The sequence below is a fragment of the Hydra viridissima genome, unplaced genomic scaffold (assembly GCF_058129835.1).
Source record: "Hydra viridissima isolate aposymbiotic clone 2 unplaced genomic scaffold, HvirCarnegie_v1 scaffold_1, whole genome shotgun sequence".
In the NCBI taxonomy this organism is placed as follows: domain Eukaryota; kingdom Metazoa; phylum Cnidaria; class Hydrozoa; order Anthoathecata; family Hydridae; genus Hydra; species Hydra viridissima.
The window spans coordinates 240,492-255,000 of NW_028324300.1; the positions used below are offsets into that span (position 1 = coordinate 240,492).

The window sequence follows — 14,509 nt, forward strand, 5'->3', positions numbered from 1 at the left end:
CATTTCGCATGCTGCCTTATACAACTCTGAGAAATAATTTTGTGGAGTTCTTTTCTTCACAATGAAAAATTGAGGCCGTTGAGATGGTGTTTTTTTTTCATAGTTTAATTTTTGATGCGCGATTGTGATTTGATATGTTTAGGAATGTTTATATAAACATTTTAAACTCGATAACCAACTTTTATCAGCGAGATTTGTACTACCAAAACAAATTTTAAAAAAATATTTATTAAAAATAACATTTTAAATAATACACATTTACAAAATAGAAATTCTTTGGAAAGCAAAAAAAATAAAAGAGCTATAAAGACTTAGAGAAATAAAGTTTTAGAACTTCAAACATGAATATTGAGTTAAAATATCAACTTAGGTAAAAAATATTTCTTCTACAGTTGAAAGGTAAAACGCATGCAATAGTTTATGAAAAATCATCATTCATTAGATAAAAAAAAAATATATACAAAATTTGAGACTGCAAATCCTATAGAATGAACAGAAAGCATTATATAAATCAAGTCATGGAATGAAGAGAGAGCATTATATAATACAAAAGAGTTTACTGAGGACGATCACGGTGTTTTGAATAAATCTTTCTTTAAAAAAGAATCTTAATTGAACTTGATTCCTTCTGATATTTTTGACAGAATAACGCGCGTTAAGTCAAAATTTGGAACAAGCGAAAAAGTGAAAATTGGGAGCAAGTGAGCAAGGAATATTTGTCTTGATTTGAAAAAAGCGAGCAAGAAAGATATATATTGATTTACATTCACAAACCATTCTAAATTATTCTATAACTGGACAGTCTTCGCTGAGAGTATGCCATTTGGTTACCTTTTTGTCGGCCGTTTTTAATGTTTCGAACCAATGCTTTAAAGCTTCAGGTGGAGACTGAATACCCAAAGTAATTCCACCTATTAAGAAACCATTAAAATAATTTTACGGCTTTAGATATTTTTTAAAATACTAAAATGAAAATAAAAGCAACGCAAAATAATAATAAGCAAAACACAGGGAAAAAGGAAATTATAAGTGCTAACACTACTAGGCTACCTATGAAGTCGTTTGTTCTACCAACATCATGGTCCCACACCGTGATATGCAAAGTCCTTTTTGCCAACTCATGGTGCGCTATTTTATAGGTGAATTCCTTTAAAAATAAAGAGTTTGTAAAAATAAATCGTTAGATCGTTCGAAGCACTCCACGTGCTTAACTCGTGCATAAAACAACACCGAAAGACTCTTTATTATCACAAAAGTTTAATTAATAAAAATATTGAAGAGGATGTTTATGGTACCTCGTTAAATTCAGGATTCAGTGTCTTTTTCTTTATTGTGGTTTTTTGTTTTGTGTATTTGTGAGGATCAGGAAGAAGATAACTAAACACAAGCAAGGTTAATGAGAAAAAAAAAATCATTTCATTTTTAAAAAACTTCAACACTAATACAGAATGCATATACATACCTATGCATACATATACACACAAAAATTACACATAAAATATATGCAATCTTTTACGTTACCATTTTACAAAAGGGTCAGAGTAACCATTAGAGTCATGAGCTTTAAGTCCAGCACACCGAACAATTCCCACAACCAGTTTTTCTTGTTTTGAAAGATATTGCAAAGTCAATTCAATACGACCAGGATTATTTGAGTTGATATGTGAGTCCAAGTATAATGGGTTACTCTATTACAAAATAGCTCTTGATTGTACGTTGGAGAGTAATTTTTAGTGATAGTAGAAGTAGAAATGAGAAAATACTAGCAGATGGTGTTCATAGCAAAAGATATTAATTTTACAGAGAAAGAAATTGACAAATAAATTAAGTTTATGTAAATTAAGTAAGTTAATTAATAAAGTGCATTAATAAGTAAGCAAGATGACAATTGATATTACGCTCTTTGATTAAAGAATGAAAAACTCACATTATTTCTAAGATCCAATATTCTTCGAAACTGTTGCACAGGTTGCATGCTTAGATTCTTTAGAGGAATGGATGTTTCTCCAATCACTGTACTATGTCGAGATTTCTCATCCATTACAGACAGCCTAAAAATTTGAATAATTCAAAAGTCTGCCATGGTAAAATCCCTCATTGATTGGAAGAAAAAAAAAAAAAAAAATCATAATTCAACCATACTTCAATCCTTTGCTTCGAATGTCAGATTCTGATATACCATGATAAACAAGAGTTTCATTAAAAACTGGATCAGCTGTCTTCTTTAATGTGGAAGTTCGTTTCTTTGTTGCCTGTAAAAAATATAAAAGTAAAAATCTTCTAACAAAAAAATTAAAAAATTTCTACTAAACATTTTATAAAAAGTTGGCTATTGATCTACAATTTATGTGCCATAAATCTTTAGATATTTATAATAGTACAATACTATTACATATAATACCCAGGTTGTAAAAACTCTAAAACCAGAAATTGAGAGCAAAGTTTACAGCATTAGGATTCATAAGTTCTGAAAAAAAAACTAAGCATCACCGTTTTGTTTTTTGGTTTTTAAATGATCATAATGAAAAAGTACAAATTTCTTCATCAGTCTTTTAAGAAAGAGCTCTTTATATACTTAAAATGACTTGTTCGGCGAGACAAAATTATATTCATACAAAAATTTGTTATTTAAGATTTTTTATTTGAAATTCAATAGTTTTACTTGAATAGCAATTCCGCACGATGTCTTGAGAGATTGTAACAAAACAACATAAGATATCAAATGCAGCACTAAGTTTTTTCCTGTAACTTTGAAATTTTTTATGTCTAAAAATTTATTATTTAAATTCAAATGATTTCAAATGACTGATACAGAAGCTTTTACTTTGTTCATTACTATTCATAAAAAACCAAAAAAGCAAAAATTGATGCTTAAAAAATGCTTAAAAAAACTCTTAGAGCAAAACCGGTTTAACCTCTTCTAATATTTAATGAGCATTTTTTACAGAATTGCAAAATGTAATAAATAGAAATTGTGAAAACAAAATTGATCTCAGAAATATGAAAACGAAGACAATATTTACCATTTGTCAAAATAATATTTGATATAGTTTTTTAAGTTTCAAATTTGAACTTGTTTTACGGCCACAAACAAAATGTAATTTAGATTTAAGTCTATAAATAAGTAAAACGGTTGCGCTCAAAACAATGCTGACAATCACCTTTTCTTAAAATAACTCTGCATCAATTCAATCTAAACTCTTCATCTTTTTTTAATTAAAGTTGTTTAATCTGATACTACTTAAACATCTTTAATTAACATTAGATAAAGAGTAATTAAAATTTTTTGCTTACATAACAGAAAACTCAAAGTTTTCAAGTTGACAACTCCTTTGAGTGTTTCTTTTTTTTTTTTTTTTTTTTTCAGTATTTTTCAGTATTTTTGTTATCAGCAAGTTAAACAATGCAAGAATCTGAAATTATTTGAAAATGGACAAAAATAATTGAGATTGCCTATTAAACAATTGATAGTTAATGCAGCAACTCCGCGCTCAAGAGCATTTTAGCATTTTAGAGCTGGAGTGAAATTAGAAAAATATTTAGTCTGAAAAAGCAAACAATCAAATTCAGTGTTTACTGTTCACACTGCAAAGAAGTTTGACTGACTAAATAAAGGCAGAAAGAAAACAATAATCAAAAGCTGATCTAAGATCAAATGCATCTCCTTAAATGTTCATTTTGGTAAATTATAATATTTAAAGTAAAAAGCTCATTTGAATGCAGTAAATCTATTTGGAAGAGGCCTGGCAAAGAAACCGTTGATACCAGCTAAGAATATAAAAGCAAGTTAAGCTACCAAGAAAATATTTATCATGGAACTCACAACCATTCTCAAAAAAACCACTTTGGAGCATTTAACCTAAAGTTATGATATTTGGTTCTGATCGAATTATAAGACAACCTAATGGCACTCATTTTGATTCAAAGTTTCAACTTCCAACTTTTAAGCATGTTGGAGCAAATGTAAAAGCTTGGGGACGTTTTTCTTGTGATGATTTTCGTCTAATTTATTTAATTTATTTAATTTAAGACCCAATGGATGAAAAGAGAATTAGAAACAAGATATGATGCTGGTAAATGGCTTTTCAAACAAGATTATGAACATACATCAAAAGTTTTTAGGGATTTTTGTAAATTAAAAAAGTTTGAATTCTTGAATCTCAAACTGTAGACTTTCAAAAATTTTTAGGAACACTTCAATAGAAAAATTCACAGCAAAAAAAACCCTTCAAATAAGTAACAATTTTTCAATATCACTGAAATTTGATGTAATGAGTAAAATTTGATTAGTGCCATTTTTTTATAAGGCAGTAACTGATGCAAAAGATTATGCAACATTATATTAACCATTAATAATTAGAAATATTTGTATTTTTTATTATAATTTTGATTAAAACTTTGACACAACATACTTTTCATCTATGAGTTTAAAAGTACATTGACACATAACAATTGATTGGTGAAAATTTCAAGAATCTAGCTCACTTTATTTCTGAGTAATTCAAGAAGATGTGATTGTCAGCATACTATTTTGAGCGCTGCTGTAGTTTAAGTATTATGACTAAGTGTGCTTCATAAGTGAAGTTGGAGCCGCTGATATTTTGAAAGACATTTCTAAAAGACAATTTTTTCAATTTTTATGTTAAATATTCAAATCTAAATAATACCTTAGCAGCCTCTGGTAGCAAATATGTCTTCACAAAAGGAAAGGGGAGCTTTCCTTTGTCAACATCACCACACAAACCCTAAAATGTCACTTTCATACTTGAAAAATTCTAATTTATTGTCAACATAACATGTGGAAAAGACAATAAAATTTGGGTAAAAATTTAATAAAACCTTAAGAAAGGTTATAAGCAAAATAAGATTGACAAATATAAAGAAGCATTTTACTTTGCAGTTTTGAATAATGACCAGTAATTCTTCAGTATTAGCATCATATTTTAATGTGAACTCAATCATACCAATTTTACCTACAAATATCAGAGTTTAAAGTGCGTAACTACTTTGAATCCATATCTAATTTATGAAATTCTTATCATAGACAAAAATAAAAGGTCTTTTAAACTTTCAAGTTTTAGTTAACAAGCAACTACATTTCTAATAGCAATATTTCTAACAGCAATATTTCTTCTAGCAATATTTCTAGAACCAATATTTCAAGTAGCAATATTTCTAGTAGCAATATTTCTAGTAGCAGTATTTCAAGTAGCAGTATTTCAAGTAGCAATATTTCTAGCAGCAAAATTTGACAAACAAAGTAGTTTTAATTTGAATATTCCTGAAAAATCCCTTCTAAAATAAAACTCAAATCCTTTTCAACACCACATGATAAATTAAGAAAAAAAACTTAAGCAATAAAAACGATAATTTGCCTAGAAATTTTGTGTCAGTTTTAAACTAAAAGTAAGATAAACCAAAGTTTATCCATATTTATTATAAAAAACTACATCAAATATTCAAAATGCATATATGTAATAAATACATTTTTTTTATTCTAAAAATTTCCCCTTCATTGACTCAATTTGCCATATTGACATGATTTAAAAAATAAGTGATCCAGATGAACACCTTGATCATTCTATATGATAAAATATATTATAATAAAAAAACACCCATAAGAGTGTTTCTATAAAACACTCTTTATGGGTGTTTTTTTATTATAATATATTTTATCATATAAGTAGTTATATATATATATATATATATATATATATATATATATATATATATATATATATATATATATATATATATATATATATATATATATATATATATATATATATATATATATACATATATATATATATATATATAACTACTTATATATATATTTAACTTTCAGAGGCTCTGAAATTAATAATCTATCAAAATTATTTTAAATATTGTACAACTTTTTTTTAAAAGAAAAATTGGGTGTTTCATAAAAAATCTGCAGAAACTCCCAAGAAGACATAGTTTAGATTAAGTTTAACACATTCCATTTGATACAAACTTCGTATAATGAATTGTGAAGAATGTGAGTTACCTAAAGGACTATCATGGTGTATTAAAGGAAAAAAAGAAATTATGATAAAGGAAAGCATGTTGCTGAACTTAAGGTTATTTACAGGTTAGGGGAGAAGCTCAATGAATGGGACAGCTTTACCAAAATGGTTTTTAAACATAGATAAAATTGTTTAATATATATATTAAAATATGTTTGACAAACACCGACTCTTATGTAGTAAAAAAAAAAATTGGATTTGCATTTGGCTATTGGTAAAAAGAGAGTTTTATTGGAGCATGACATTTGTCCCATTCATTAAGTATGTCTCATTCAACTGGACAAACATAAAAGAATTAAAAATGAAGGTGTTTAATTTAATCATTTTTCAAACTAATTAACTAATTGTAAATGCAGTTAAATGCATAGATACATACATAAAGACTGCACAAAAAATATTTTTAACTTTTAACTTTTTAACTCTAATTAAACTTCAATTAAAGAAGAATTTTCTCATTTTAGAATATTGCATTTAGTGATTTTTATTTAAGTAAAATATTGCAGTATAAAAGTGTGTAAATAATACTCATTACCCATGGGGGTAAAAGTAAGGGACTGCAGCATCCCCCTGCTGAGCTGTAAATAATACCTTATTAAACTCATTGAATAAGTAGTATTTTGTCCCATTCAATATGAGCATCACTTTGTCCAAAAATGATTAGTCACACCAAAAACACCATTATTTAAGCTTGAATGTTTTACACACTGTAGTACTAGAGAGCGCTATTTAAGCATGGAATTTTATTTTCCATAACTTCAAAAATTGTTGCAAAATCAGAAAAACAAAAACATTTTTAAAAATTATCATTTACATTCGAAAACACAATAACATCTGATATCATTACAATCATACCGCAATAGGATGGATGAGTTGGTCAGTTGAATTCTTGTTTCTATCAATCTTTGTTACAGGAATTTGAATATCCTTACATCGATGCTTCTATAAGAATCTGAGTTTGTCCCATTCAATACTCATCCCATTCATTAAGTTTCTCCCCTAACTTAGAAGTGAATTCATGAACTTAGAATTTGTTTAGATGTCAGACAACAATTGGGCTATTAAATAAAAACCTAAATTTGACAAACTCACAAATTGACAAATTTTTGTTGCCTCTTTATTTGACAAAATTTTGTTGCCTCTTTATTTGACATATTTTTATTTGACATCTTTTATTTTATACTTCTTCATTAAATATTTTTTTTACACATTTTTATTTTAAACATTTTTATTTTAGATATTTGTATTTTTTATACTTGTATTCTACCAACTTTTCAATATGCAAGGAAATATATAAATTATTAGCTTTTCATTGAATGAAATGGGCAATTTGTTTGAATATATTTATAATCTCAATTGGATTTAGGTGTGGGAAATTTGAGAGTCAATAATATTTTGGTGCTGTAACAAAACATAGCCATACTTACTCAGATGCTGCTGTCTGCCACACAGCCTGGCTCAAATGATACCAACTGCTTCTTAATACCTTAAAATTTATGAATGAAAATACTGGGGCTACTTAAACCTGAAGGGTGTTATCTAATGATATATACTTATATTGTCACTTTTACAGCTGAGCGAAGAGCTAAACACTATGCACTGATAACCTAGACGTTATGCACTAATTATATAGATGTGCTGATAATCTAGACATTATGCACTGATTACCTAGACATTGCTGTTTCTTTTTCGGATCAAGTTGGTATTTATCATTATTATCTTTTTATTCACCAATGCTGAAAAATACCAACTAACTGAAATAGTGTGAAAAAAAGTAAACATTTTTTTTTTATGATTGGATACCAACAGATTAAATTGAAATCATTTATTTGATAATTAGGCTCAGTAAATGATTTTGATGAGGTGTTAAAATTTACTATTAAAATATAAAGAATAACCAATGAAAAAACACTGAATTGATACACCACTCTGTTTTACAATGTACTTGTGATTTGACTTTTATAATAATTTGTAATCTTGTAACCATTAACTTGCTGGTATGTGTAATCCTTATTTACTAGGTAGGCTTACTGAGTCAATTTTTGACAGATATATAAATACTTTTGTGATTTATTTTTTCATAACACTTATTTAAAAATTGCTAAATTTTCAGGATATAATTTTTTATCTCTTTATAACATAACAACAACTTAACAACATAAGTGCAGTATAAAAAGTCTTTTTTTTCTTAATCTTAAAATTCCTTTAAATAACTCCAAATTTAGCTACTGCATTTATTTATTTTAAATTATTTTCCTATATATATTTTATAATATTCAAACAAACAAACAACAAAGTTCCATTTTTTATTCTTTTACTAAATCTTATCAAATCTTTTATTAATCTTATCAAATCTCCACAAAAATTGTGGATGTGGAAGCACTAGTATGGATACTTTTGAGAATATACGTATACCCAATGGAGGATACATGTTGGAAAATGTTGTTGTTTTTTTTTTAAACTTTTTTTAGTCATAAATTAAAATAATGAAACACAAAAAAATTACTGACCATAATACTCTTTTTTCTCTGTCACTGCTTGATTCTGCCCTTCAGCTTTAAACAGAGCATCAATATCTTGATCACTATTTATACTTAGCCCATCACTGCTAGTTGATCCAAAATCACATTGTTTTGAAAGGTTTGAACGTGAAACCTTGTCTGAATCACTCTCTCTACTTGTATTACGCATCACACGTTTTATGCCAAGCATATGCTTTTTCTCAGGTTTCATATCAAGAGAAAGAGTACTTCCATATGATCTTTGTCTTTCATAGGGCATATCTAAACCACCTGAATTACTGGAAACTAGTCCTCTGGTTGCAAGTCCATTACTTGTTTGTACCCTATCTGATAATACACCATCAACTTGATTGGAGGAGTATGAAGAGGTAGGTGAATCTAATTAAAAATTAAATGAAACTATAACTTGAAATTACTATTATACATACATACATACATACATACATACATACATACATACATACATACATACATACATACATACATACATACATACATACATACATACATACATACATACATACATACATACATACAAACATACATACATACATACATACATACATACATACATACATACATACATACATACATACATACATACATACATACATACATACATACATACATACATACATACATACATACATACATACATACATACATACATACATACATACATACATACATACATACATACATACATACATGCATACATGCATATTACATACATACATGTGTACATACATATATATCATATATATATCTGCCATGTTATATACATAGATATATATTACATAGCAGCTATATCAATGAGAACATAAGCAATTTTATTTAAAAATGACTTGTAGGTATACCCACCTGGTGTAATACTTGGAATATCACTTGCTGATCTTTTCATAGTTGGTTTCAATTGAGGAGAGCTAACTTCAATTTGTCCGTGCCAACTTTGTTGACGTTCATCAGTCATTTCAAATGCATTAAATGACGTGGTTTCTAGTTCATCATCAGTACCATCACTTTCATGACTCACTAAAAAGTGAAAACATTAATAAACACAAAAAAGATTTGTAAGACACTAAAGAAAACACAAATAGAATCCATGCATATTTATGAGTTTATAATGACAAAACTTACATGTAGAACTCACTAGATATATCGCATTAAAGCTTAAAAAATCTTTAAAAAAGCCAATGTCTATACTTATGAAAATTGGATGCCTCTTAAAGGTCTCATTACAGGCTTAAGTGTTCAGTTTCAGTAAATCTCCTGTTTTTTTTAATCATTTTTATTTCACAACGTTATCATTCTCTTACAACATGACTTCCTCTAAATATATTTCATTTACCAGTAGAGTTAGTTAATATTTAAACTTAGGATTATTGCTTCAGTTAACACTTACACAGTAATTAATCTATTGGGTCTTTTTTCACCAATTCAAAGATAGAGTTTTATTCAAACTCTGCGCACTGCATAAAAGATATCTTTTTGGAAAGTTAATATCTGACTCCTACTTCAGTTTAAGATTGAGTCTTCTACAAACAAGATGATTTTTTTTTTATTATTAAACTTAATTTCAAAGTTTCAACTTATATAGAGATGAAGTATTACCAATATATATATATATATATATATATATATATATATATATATATATATATATATATATATATATATATATATATATATAGTTACACCAGAAATAGCCTCTGCTTTCGATTTCAATGATATAAGTTATCATAAGTTATTGAGTGCAGCAATATAAGATTCTTAAACCATGTAATAATAGTTTTTGTTGGTAGAGCAAGACAAGAATCTGAGTTTTATTCACAGAGGTTACCTTAAACTGTGAGTTAAGCAAGATTCTGAATAACAGAGTATAAAAACATTCTGCTGATAGATTACCTGGATATTGTATTGAAAAGCTGCTAGGATTTTCAAAATTGAATTCATGGTACTGAAGTGACCAGCCAGGCATTTTTAGGCATATAAAAAGATTTACATCATTTAGTGAAGCCAATGTACTTCAATAAGAGAAGTTAGAAAAGATCTGGTCTAGCAGCATGTCAGCATCATATACAATAATCTAAATACAGGCCATTTTTAACTGTACAAGACCTTATACTAATCTTTTATGCACAAAAGCATGGATTTTGCGTAAAAGGGCTTTACTAAATCTAAAACCAGCCTCTGATGTTAACTAAAGTTAATTCATTTGAACATATGCATTAGAATGTAGGTGGTTGGTTTGTTAAGGTCAAAACTTCAAGGTTTTTAAAAATTCTCAGACAAATTTATGAAAACTTCATTGAGTGTTCTTTAAATGTTAAATTTTTGCATCAACTTTTGCATTTTGATTTATCGAAATATATATATGTATGTATGTATGTATGTATGTATGTATATATATATATATATATATATATATATATATATATATATATATATATATATATATATATATATATATATATATATATATATATATATATATATATAGCTTTAATTGAATACAGCAATTGATTTAAAAAAAATACTCTTTAAAAGGAATCAAATGAAATGTAAAAAAAAAATACTCTTTAAAAGGAATCAAATGAAATTTGTACATAATACAACTATCTGAAAATGAATAAACATCTTATTTCATTTCGTATGCATTTGTATTTTTATGTAAAAATGTGGTTCTCCAAAACATTAGTAACTTTGTAAATTGCTCCATTCTAAATGCAAAAAAAACAGCTGTTTATTTTTGTAGTCAGTGTCATATTATATTAGGAGTGATATTGACTTTAGATCATAGTTTTCCACTACTTTGATTAGAGAATGCTCTAATATTAAGGATTTCTTTCTAGTAATTCCATAATGGCAGGAAGCAAGTATAATATAGCCTTTTAAAAACATACTATTAGAGATTATAAGAAAGGGGTCTCACAAAAAGAAATTGCCACCAAGTACTTCATTAACAAGTAAATTGTATGTCGAATCAGGCAATTTAATAAAGACAGTCCTTTAGAATTAGAGCGTTAGGGCAGAATATGGAACAACTCATGTCATTTCACTGACAGAAAAATTATGTCATCTTCAAAAGAATCCTTTTGACAGCACAAATGATACCATTTAAAAACTGAAATTTTCAGTGCCCGAAGAAACAGTTGAAGAGACATTAGGCCCTTTTCTATTTAAAGTTTAAGTATATGAATCTACTCCTGTTAAATTATTGTATTGCATTTAAGTTGAAATCTTTTATACTTGCTTATAATTTTTTGTTTAACTTTTTTACACTTGTTGTATAAATAACTACTATACCTAATGTCAAATAGATCATGAGATTTGTGTTCAGAACAATTATAGAGCAAATTGTCTATTTTAAAACAAAATTTACAGATAACTGCATTAATAAAGGATTTCAATGAACTTAAGGTTTGATGCTGTAGTTAAAAAATTTATTTAATTAAAAACCTGTGGATTGTTCACATATATACACTGCTATTATTTGTAATCCTGTTTATAAAAATAAAAATAACTTGTGGCATTTATAACTGTTTGTAAGCTTACAAGATTTACTCACTTGAGCGATTTTCAATCCACACAGGCCTAGGAGAGTTGAGGGAGCTAGCTCTGCTGACAATGCTCATATGACGGTTCTAAAAAAAAAATTGTTAAAACTATAGAAATCTCTCTTAAAGTTACAGGAATTTTCATTGCATAATAAAGAATGACAAAATCACACTGCTAAAAAGTGATATCAATAGATACACAGTAAACTTCAGGTTATTCAAATCTCCTAAGGAAATAAGAATTTACTTCGAATAACCAAAATTTTGAATAATTGAGTTTGTTAGTTTGCTCAGAAAAATTCACAGGGAAGGCAAATTGCTTCAAATAAGCGGGAAATTCTAATAAGCATCAGTTTGAATAACCTGGAGTTTACTGTATTATAAATGTGAATTTTTTTCTTATATTTTAAAACATAATTACACTCCACATCAATGTTTTAAGACCATTTTATAAAAACATATAACTTCTTTATTAAACAATTATTTATATTTTATTTATATTACTCTAATAGATAATAGCTTTTATATATATATATATATATATATATATATATATATATATATATATATATATATATATATATATATATATATATATATATATATATATATATGCATGAATATCTAAAAAACTTGGACTAATAGAAATATAAAAATTTTTAATAGAAATTCAAAAAGTTAAATTATGAATAATTTCAAAATAACAAAATTTTAAAGCCACTTTATCTAAAACATTTTGGATCAGTAAAAGATTTTAGGTAAGCAATTCAATAATCACTACTGAAGAGGTAAAAGTGCTTAATCATTAGTTCCGGGTGTTCAAAATATTCAGTAAGTAATCAAATCAATTAACTAATCATAAGAAATTAAAAAATAGCTAGCAATTACTAAAATAAAAAAAGAATCTTGAAGTTTGCTAGAAATTGCAGTGAAACAAGGTTTGTTTAGAATGATATCGTATGGTTTGGTGAAATGATATCGTATGGTTTGATGAAAAGAAGTTCAGTTTAGATGGGCCTAATGGTTACCAGTATTATTAGCATGATTTAAGAAAGGAAGAAAAGCTTTTCTAGACAAAATTTTGAAGGCAGTAGTTTAATGGTTTGGGCATCTTTTGGAAGTAGAGCAAAATGAAGCATTAAATTTGTTAAAAGTTTTCTAGATTCTAAAGACTATACAGAATTACGAAGATAATTAGAAAGTTTGTTACGTTGCTTTAAAAAAAACAAGTAGCAAAAATCCAATTTTTCAACAGGACGGAGCATTCATAACTTAAATCATACAAAAAAATGGTTACAAACAAACAAAAATATTTTAAAATGACCTCCTAATAACCTGGACTTAAATCCTATTCAAAACATACAATGTAGTTTGGTTTGTTTAGTTTGTTTGGTTTATGCAAATGGAAAGCAATTTGATAATGTCAATGAGTTAAAAGAAAAATAAAAGGGATGCTGGGATCACATAACCTCAGATAAATAAGAAAAACTTTATTCATTCAATGCCAAATAGACTTATTTAGCAATAAAAAAAATGGTTTTCTTAATAATTCAATATTAAGAAAAAAACTAAAATGGTCTTAAAATTTTGTCACTTAAAAGCAAAAATTTTAAGCAAAATCTTTTATTTTTTTTATATCTCTCATTATTTTTATGAGTTGTTTTTATTAATAACTGAAACTGAATGTGGTCTTAGAACTTTGTCAGGGAGTTTAGTAACAATCTTAAAGTTTCTAAAGTAATAATTTTTTAAAGTTTGAGAAAATGTTCTTGCATAAATTCTTCAATGTTTAGGTTTCAAGCTAGATATCATGAAAGAATGTATTTTCTTCATACTTACTCTATGTAGAAAATAGAGTTGTTTTCCTATTTTTAAGCATTATAGAAATGATATTAAAGAGATAATATGACTTAAAAGTTGCAATATTGTCAGAAACTGACAGCAAAAATGTTTTCAAAGGCTTTCAGTTTTAATATTTACGTAATGAGTATTATTTACAGCTTCAGAGCCCACATCAGCAATGACATACTTCGGTATTGAGTTGTAAAACCATGCACCAGATGACTTCCATAACTAAATAAAAAAAAAGATTCTTAGATAAGTATTACACAAAAATACTTTTTGAAATATTAATATTTAAAATTAGTTTTACTTGAATGAGGAAACACATTTTTTCTAAATTATTGTCAAAATAAGATTTAAAAGCCATCTTAAAGTTGTTATTATTTTCAATTTTTTTTTTCTAATGCTATATTATGCTTTTAAATACTTTTTTCTGCTATGTATGTATGTGTATATATATATATATATATATATATATATATATATATATATATATATATATATATATATATATATATATATATATATATATATTTAATAA

The 14,509-nt window shown here is 26.7% G+C and overlaps 1 protein-coding gene across 1 annotated transcript in view; it reads right to left on the minus strand.

The window, feature by feature from the left end:
• Positions 1-739: 739 nt before the first annotated feature.
• The window catches only part of LOC145200253 (rabphilin-3A-like), a 16,384-nt gene continuing 2,614 nt past the window's right edge, over positions 740-14,509 (minus strand). The window contains exons 5-16 of the mRNA XM_090069956.1: positions 14,125-14,199; positions 12,138-12,213; positions 9,431-9,601; positions 8,558-8,947; positions 4,894-4,973; positions 4,668-4,745; positions 2,143-2,252; positions 1,928-2,051; positions 1,522-1,688; positions 1,296-1,377; positions 1,051-1,147; positions 740-911 (exon numbers count right to left, since the gene is read on the minus strand). Coding sequence (XP_089926082.1) covers positions 784-911; positions 1,051-1,147; positions 1,296-1,377; positions 1,522-1,688; positions 1,928-2,051; positions 2,143-2,252; positions 4,668-4,745; positions 4,894-4,973; positions 8,558-8,947; positions 9,431-9,601; positions 12,138-12,213; positions 14,125-14,199 — 1,578 coding nt within the window. The 3' untranslated portion in view covers positions 740-783. The remainder of the gene's footprint in view (positions 912-1,050; positions 1,148-1,295; positions 1,378-1,521; positions 1,689-1,927; positions 2,052-2,142; positions 2,253-4,667; positions 4,746-4,893; positions 4,974-8,557; positions 8,948-9,430; positions 9,602-12,137; positions 12,214-14,124; positions 14,200-14,509) is intronic.